This window comes from Atractosteus spatula, chromosome 8 (assembly GCF_055471065.1).
Source record: "Atractosteus spatula isolate fAtrSpa1 chromosome 8, fAtrSpa1.hap1, whole genome shotgun sequence".
NCBI lineage: Eukaryota > Metazoa > Chordata > Actinopteri > Semionotiformes > Lepisosteidae > Atractosteus > Atractosteus spatula.
In genome coordinates, this window is record NC_142713.1 from 54103731 (window position 1) to 54111687 (window position 7957).

The window sequence follows — 7957 nt, forward strand, 5'->3', positions numbered from 1 at the left end:
AACAGAACAACTTCAGTAAGCCACCTGCTCTGAGACAACCTGAAAGATTGGATCAGGGCTAGAAATCATAATCCTGTACTGTTCAAGCTGTGTTTTTCCAAAAAAGGATCATAAGCAGTCTCTGCAGTGTCTTGAATGGACACTTATTAGTGCCACAGAGGAAAAAAATCGTTCAGATGAGATAGTATTGCATTTAAACAGGGAAATTGCATTTATATGAGAACATTTGTTAACTAATGTTGCCTACTATATTAATATATTGCATTATACAGTATATGCAATACTGTCCCATACAAAGTAGCATTAATTTTAACAATTTTCTTGTATAAATGCAATACTATCTCGTATAAATGAGAATTTTCTCTTCTCTATTAAGCTTCTGTAGCCTTGCTCAGTAAAGAGGCAGACCTGAATAAAACCGAACTCCAGCGAGAATACAGATGGAGGATTCACATGTGGATATCCATTTTTATAAAAAAGTAAAATGACTCCTGCACAGAGACTGCTTGCTCCATTCCAGACCCACGCACGAGGCCGTGTCTTACCCTGCTGTTCGGGGGGCCGAGGGATCTGGGAGATCAGAGGGGGGTGACAGGAGAAGCGCTCGTCCGCGTCCTGCCCTGCCTTCCAGCGGAAACCTCCGAAGTCACACTGCAGCTGCCCGCCCGCCAGCCCCAGGGAGGGCACCAGCGTGAACCGGACCTGAGAACAGAGCTCGTCCCTCAGTGCTTTTTCGAGAAAGGCTCAGCTGTGTGTTCCTGCCAGAACCTCACTCCTCTCAGGGTTTGTCCTGTAGGTCCCCGTCTTATGACCCCAGCAGCCCAGGGCTGCAGGCGTTCCAGCACCTGAAGGACACCTGTCGCACTAAAGCACTGGTTCTCAAACTTTTTGGACCAAGTACCACCTCTGATCAAACCAAAGCATCCAAGTACCACCTACAAGTCATCTCCTCATAGGAACCCCAGACATTCTCAATGACCAACATGAGTGTGTGCGCACACACATACTGTATAATAAAAATAGCACTGAGCACTTACCATTTCAGTGAGAGGGGTGAGCCTGTTTAGTTGAGCAAAGCAGATGTGAATTCATTCTTTGAGCCTTGATACAATTCACAACAGAGTCTAACAGATATTAAATCCTCAGGCATTTTCCTGACGGCAAAGGTCTCGCGGTGGATGTTGCAATGCGTCCATTCATTTCTGGAGCAACCTCTCTAATTCGTGCAGCTACACCGCTGTGTCGGCTTGTCATCGCTCTAGCACCTTCTGTACAAACTCCGACGCATTTTTTCCAGTTGATGCCATTCTCTTGGATAAATTCATCCAGAAGCTGAAATATGTGCTCTCCTTTAGTTCCTGTTGGTAGTGGCTTACAGAACAGAAAGTCCTCATGGGACATGCCCTCAAACTCGTATCTAATGTAAACGCACATATTGGCCAAATCAACGTCATCTACAGACTCATCTAATTGCAGTGAAAAGCATCTGCTCATCTAAACGTGCTCTATCAGCGAACTTTTGACACCATCTGCCATATCAATAATTCTGCGAGTGACTCATTCGAAAGGGGCAGCAGGTTGAGCTGTTTAGCAGCTCTTTCTCCACACAAAATACGTGTCAGCTCTTTTACAAACAGAAATCCGCAAGCTTTCATTTCCCCCCCCAGTTTCCGTTTCAGGAGTCCGTCTCAGAAGTTAAAAGACGTTTTTATTTCATGTGCATGGGAGCACATGAAACAGACACTCTGTGTCTTTTTCTCAAATTAACCTAGATAACAGAAAAATATCAAGGACTGTTCTATCACTCTTTCCTGTGCTCATAAGATTGGCATTGTTCCAAAATCACACACATTCTCCTACCTCCCTGTTTGCTGGAGAACCTTTTTTAAATACAATTGGTCACTTATGTTCGTAGCACGCATTCCTATACAATGGTATAGAATTACATAGTAGCTCTTGTGTCCACTCAAGTACTAGCGTGCACTGTATCGTAGTACATAGGCTGTGTATTTGACAAACTCATTTTATTCAAATAAAAAATATGAAAACCTGTCTCAAGCTTTCTGAAACCGATTAAGTAAATTACAGATGAAAAATTTATATAATTTTTTATTCGATTTTTAATTCCCAATTTGTCAGTGCACACAACAAATTTCCAGGGTCATCTGGCGTACTGCCTGGGGGCGCTCCACAGTTTGAGAGCCACGGCACTAACGAATAGTTTCCTCTCCAGTGCTATGAGCCCACTTGTTTGCCGTGTGAATCACATGGCTGAAGTGCCGATCCGAAGCGTGAAGGTCGCAGTGCCAGAGCTCTTACCATCTCCGTCCTCCTGCGGCTGAGGCTGGGTGGGTCGAAGTCTGTGATCTGGACACATGTCCCACTGGGGCTCCAGATCCAGTGGTTGGCCTCCTGGGCTCTGCTGCACTCTGCCTTCCTGGTGCATCTGCAGGGAGAGAGTCTGCTGGTCAGCCTGTACTGCACTATCAGCATCACCAACAGTGTAGATCACCTACTGCCTGTACTGCACAATCGGCATCACCAACAGTCTAGATCACCTACTGCCTGTACTGCACAATCGGCATCACCAACAGTCTAGATCACCTACTGCCTGTACTGCACAATCGGCATCACCAACAGTCTAGATCACCTACTGCCTGTACTGCACAATCAGCATCACCAACAGTCTAGATCACCTACTGCCTGTACTGCACAATCGGCATCACCAACAGTCTAGATCACCTACTGCCTGTACTGCACAATCGGCATCACCAACAGTCTAGATCACCTACTGCCTGTACTGCACAATTGGCATCACCAACAGTCTAGATCACCTACTGCCTGTACTGCACAATCGGCATCACCAACAGTCTAGATCACCTACTGCCTGTACTGCACAATCGGCATCAACAACAGTCTAGATCACCTACTGCCTGTACTGCACAATCGGCATTACCAACAGTCTAGATCAGTTGTTCTCAAACTGTGGTATGTGTACGGCGCGCCCCAAGGCGGTACGCCAGATGACCCTGGAAATTTGTTGTGTGCACTGAAAAATTGTGAATTAAATTATGTAAAATTTTCATCTTTAATTTACTTATTTGGTTTCAGAAAGCTTGAGACAGCTTTTCATATTTTCTATTTTAATAAAATGAGTTTATGTGTCAAATACGCAGCCTACATACTTAGCTACGTCGATACAGCACGCGCTAATACTTGAGTGTTCATACTCCTCTGGACCTTTCAGAGACGCAGCTTATCGCCACGTTCACCAACAGAACAAGTGATTGAAAATGAATACCTCGCAAAAATCAAGAATCATCTCATGGCTGAAAGGAACAGACGCCAAGAGTACTGACGCCAGCTCCGATAGATCACGCACACCCGTTGAGGACGAGGAGGATTATACATCGGCCACTAGGGTTACCATATTTGAACATCAAAAAAAGAGGACACCCTGAGGAACTTTCCTATTGCCTTATTTGGGAAGGGGGTGAGGATGGAGAGGGTTTTCAAAATATCCCACTCTTTATGTTCATTGGTAAAGTAACTGTGATGATGTTTAACTGTGTGAAATCCATAAGTCCCCTCGGGTGCAATAACAGTATCCTCCGTTTTGCTGCCAGATTTTACAAAAGAATCTGGCAATTTGGTTAACGAACTCTCTCCTCGAATTGCCTATTGGTGTTTGTCTGAGTCAACGTGAGCTTGCCACGGTCAAGTACACCTTCATTTGCCACGGAGACAAAAGTATCAGGCTTCCACACCAAACGTTCAGCTTCCCAGTCTTCTCTGCCACTTCAAAAACACGGAAATTTATTTTATAGTTCAGCATGTGAATTCACACTTACGCATTGGCATGGTGTTTGAGGGTAAGAAAACAAGAAACAAAACTGGGAGCCTTTCGAGGGAATGCTTCTGCACTGCACAGACTGAGTAAAGACACTGATATTCCATCATCAACAGTCTACTGTATCTACAGTCTATACTGTACAATAAGCATCATCAGCAGTCTAACTTACCTAAAGACCAAGCACACATACAGTAAATATAAAAAGAAACCTTGCATTGAAGAAGGGCTAATACTCCAAGAGAGCTGTTTGTTAGGGTATGTCTCAGACCAGTACAGGTAAAAATTAGGGACAGATCCTTGGAAACAGAGGTCCACCACACACGCACACAAGATAAAGGGGTCAAGATCACTGACCACACACCAGATCCACTGTCCAGCACCCATCTGAGTCTCACTGTTTGCAGAGATCAGCTACGCCCACCCCGTCCTATCTGTCCTGCAGGCTGGACTCACCTCCCCTCCATCACACACCAGCCACAGTACGGGTCCTTCGGTGCCACACAGGCCTGGCAGCTCTTTCTCTGGTGGCACTGCTGCATGGGCAATCGAGTGATCTGCAACACAGCACAGCCCCGGACGGGGAAGAAGATGAGCCCGGAGGCCTGAGCACCTTCAGCACTCAAGGGGCTAAAATACGCCGCGGCGCTTTGCTGAAGAATGGGAGGAAGGACTACTCTCAGGATATTCTGAGGTCCTCTGTAACATTCAATCAAGAAATTACAGCTGAAGACTTGGCCATGACAAGATTATGCCATGTGGATTTTGCAATGTAAGAGTTTTGGGGTGAGATTTTCCAGCTGTGAAAGAGAAACGTTACCTTTTTCTCTGTGGTGACGTAAATGTGTCTCCAGCTCTTGGCAAAGAAGAGGTTCTTGTTCACTCTGGTGTTCCCCACAGTTATGTTCTCGTACCGCTTACCGACGTTGGCCAGATGCACCTGCAGCACAGGGAGGAAGGAGTTACAGAGCCTGTCCTTGCTACAGCGCAGAGAATGGTCTGTGGGTTGGGTCGAAACTCAGCTTTCATGTTCATGTTAGAGACAGAGGACAGATCAGCTGTCATGTGGAACTGAGGAATCCCCACTGAGCTGATTAAAAGTCTTGTTTAATAAACCTATGGCTAAAGGCTAAACAACACAGAACTGCACGGTGAGTTCTTGTCTCCCTGTAACAGGATCAAGATCCATTATTCCTGCAGATGAACGGGTCACCGTCTAGGCTTTGCCACTGGGAGATACGGGCTGTATCTGCAGCAGCAGAAGGAAGTGGAGTTCATTGTCCAGGTCCTGGGTATCCAGAGAGATCCATTCACAGCGATCACCGTGTCACACTAAACCACAGGGAGCTGGCAGGAGTTCAAGGTGCCGGCCTGTCTTGTTCATGGTGTGGACCCCTGTTGAGAGCTCACATGCTCTCAGCACGTTTCTCACCTTGCAAATCATCCCAGCGCTGGTGCCCAGGAAGGCGATGGAGTGGCCATTCTCCACGGACACAGCCACTGCGGTCAGCTGGTCCTTGCTGTGGAAAACAGCCTCTGAGGAAACTGCGAAAGCAGGCATGCCAGCCAGCGGAGAGGGCAGGAAGTCGGCGCCACAAGGGTAGGAATCTATCGGGACTTTCTGATGGGCACAAAAGTCAGAGTCAGAGTCAACACAGAGGCAGATGACACACTGTGAAGTCTTTACAGCCACTGGTTTTGAAACCCTTTCAATCGGCAGGAAATGGGTTATTTATATCAACAAATGTCTCTGATTTTGCGTCTTCATGGGCAGCACTTGTCTTAAAATGAGCCTGAAAACAATGTGTTGATGACACCATCTCCAGTAGTACAACAGAATAAAAACTGAAAAGTCAAGCAGTTATTTGAGAGCTCCAACAATGTTTTTAACAAGTGTGCAAACTGTGGAATATTAATACCGATGCATTCTAACTTAATTTACATGCTACAGCACATCACTCTGCAACTGAACGACAATCTATCCAACCTCTCTATAAAACAACACGTGATGAAAATGTCTACCTTGCCTTCTCTTCTGTACTGCAATTCCAGGGTCTTTCTGTGCAAGTTTGCTGTCCAACAGCAAGGTTAAACACACCTGTATGAGTGTGAATTGTGGTTGTGATCCAAAAAGATTATATACATGTTGGTTATAAACATAGTTGGCCTAATCCAGCTGAGCAAACTGACCACTCTTAAGCAAATTGGATGGACATACAGGTGACAGAACTATCATCAGTGAAGCTGACCAGACTACACACTCTAACCAAGCACCTCATATCCTCTGCTGAGCACTGGTGACGTCAGTGTCCCCTGGTGTTACTGTCTGTGATGCACATGGCTTCACCTGTGTTTCCAATATTTCACTGCTCCACTGAGCCATTGTTTCCAGTACTGTGCAACGTATACAGTATGTAGGAGAAAAACATAACTTAAAAAGTTACTTACATTACCCGAAGTACAGTGTAGAGCCTCTGAATATGGGGTGTAAACAGCTTGCTCCCCATTAATATTGCCTCCTTCAGAGTAACAAGAGCTGATGATCTGTGCCAGTTTGGCATTGATGGCCTTCAGCGGGTACATGCAGAGGGCAGAGCTCTGCTGTTTAGAGTCCGAATCGGTGCTCATGACCACAAACAGCACCTTGTCCTGGGCCGTCACACGGCCATTCCTGCTGGACTGGCTCATGATGCTGGCCAGCTGCTCCCCAGGGGAAGTGATGTAGGCAGCCTGCACCTTGCTATACTGGTTCAGAGCAGTGCCCGCCTCGCTGCAGTTCAGCTGGAGCTCCGTGTAGGAGTAGTAATGGCTGTCATTCTCACACAGCCGCGAGATAAAGGTGTAGTTCTTATCGTTCTTGCCATTTGTGCGAGAGAACAGGAAGTAGACAAATCCCTCGTCCTTGAAGGCGTAGCGGAAGTCGTGTTTGTACTTTAGGACATAGGAGCTCGTCTGCACAGGGGCCTCAACTAAATTTTCAAAAACCACCCAATCCCTGTAATTCTTAAGAATCCGGGTGCTGATTAACTTGGAATTATCGTGGCTCCCATCATAGCTCTTCCCAACTAAGAAGACAGTCAGGTTTTCCTCCTCCTTCATCAGAGTGGACATCACTCCCACCACTGACACCGTCTCATCAGTGCTCACCACGAAAGCCCTTTCCCCTTTGTCCTCACTGTAGTAAATCACGTCCTCGATGTTGGAGAGGTTCAGCAGGGAGCAGATCCCCCTGAAGAGACTCCCGCACACTATCAGGGAGCCGTTGCTCTCGTGCACCAGCAGCAGCTTGTTGGTGTTGTTTGTGGGCTTGGCGTCACACGCCCTTGTGATGGGGGGGATACAGGAAGGGTTGTCGTCCTTTGGGCCTGTTTCCCTGTACTTCTCTTTCTGGAGGACGGAGTTTAACTGGTAGATCCCATTGACTGCGCCCAGATACACGCGTCCTGTGCGTGGGTCCTGCACGACGTTGTTGATGATCTCCTTCTCCGTGGCGAAGTGCTCGTTTGGTTCTGCCACAGAGCAGCCCAGGCAGAAACCCAGCAGCAGGCAGAGAGCTCCAGGCCAGCACCCCATTTCTACAGCAAAAGAGCACAGAGATTTTTTTTAAGTATTGTATCTTAATATTGCACCCTTGCTTTTCAATTGCCAGCATCTTCAGAGAGCAGATGAACAAGAATGTGGACATGTTAAGAAAAAAATAATTAAGAATTAAACAATCTACATTGTGTTTTTTAATTGCCATCTGCCTTGAATACATGCCTTGTGCATTTACTCAAATATATATATATACACATTATATATATACTCGCAATATATTACCATTAATTCTATTCATTATTTATACTATGTAAATTATATATGCTGTAAATGACAAATACAAACAATTAATGTCATACAGCAGTTTTAAAAAAGATTCCCCAAAAATGTGTCACTAATTTTTTTCAAAACTTACAAAGCTGAACAGAAAGCAAATACAGACAATAGAATAGAATCAATGCAAAGACAACATAACCAATTGGCACAGAACCTAATGGTATGATGTCAGTCTTATTACAATTAAGATGCAAAGAACTGTGTTGTCCAAGCTTATGTATAAAAAGTGAAATC

At 45.7% G+C, this 7957-nt stretch overlaps 1 protein-coding gene across 1 annotated transcript; it reads right to left on the bottom strand.

Annotated features, from left to right (window-relative positions):
- Positions 1–391: 391 nt before the first annotated feature.
- LOC148829840 (plexin-B2-like) lies at positions 392–7423 on the bottom strand. Its single transcript, XM_088922623.1, has 7 exons — positions 6299–7423; positions 5283–5471; positions 4671–4790; positions 4307–4407; positions 2320–2446; positions 546–702; positions 392–408 (listed from the first exon to the last, which is right to left on the bottom strand). Exons 1-7 carry the CDS (start codon positions 7421–7423, stop codon positions 392–394), a joined length of 1836 nt encoding a protein of 611 aa, XP_088778749.1.
- Between the last annotated feature and the right edge of the window lie 534 nt (positions 7424–7957).

What these genes read in the sequence shown, in the direction of transcription:
- LOC148829840 (XM_088922623.1), bottom strand. Translation starts at nt 7,423, where the DNA reads ATGGGGTGCTGGCCTGGAGCTCTCTGCCTGCTGCTGGGTTTCTGCCTG. An exon ending in TACACTGTACTTCGGGTAAT is followed by an intron (nt 5,472 to 6,298) that starts GTAAGTAACTTT and finishes TGTGCCCATCAG; the next exon opens with AAAGTCCCGATAGATTCCTA. An exon ending in TGGTGTGTGATGGAGGGGAG is followed by an intron (nt 2,447 to 4,306) that starts GTGAGTCCAGCC and finishes CTCTCCCTGCAG; the next exon opens with ATGCACCAGGAAGGCAGAGT.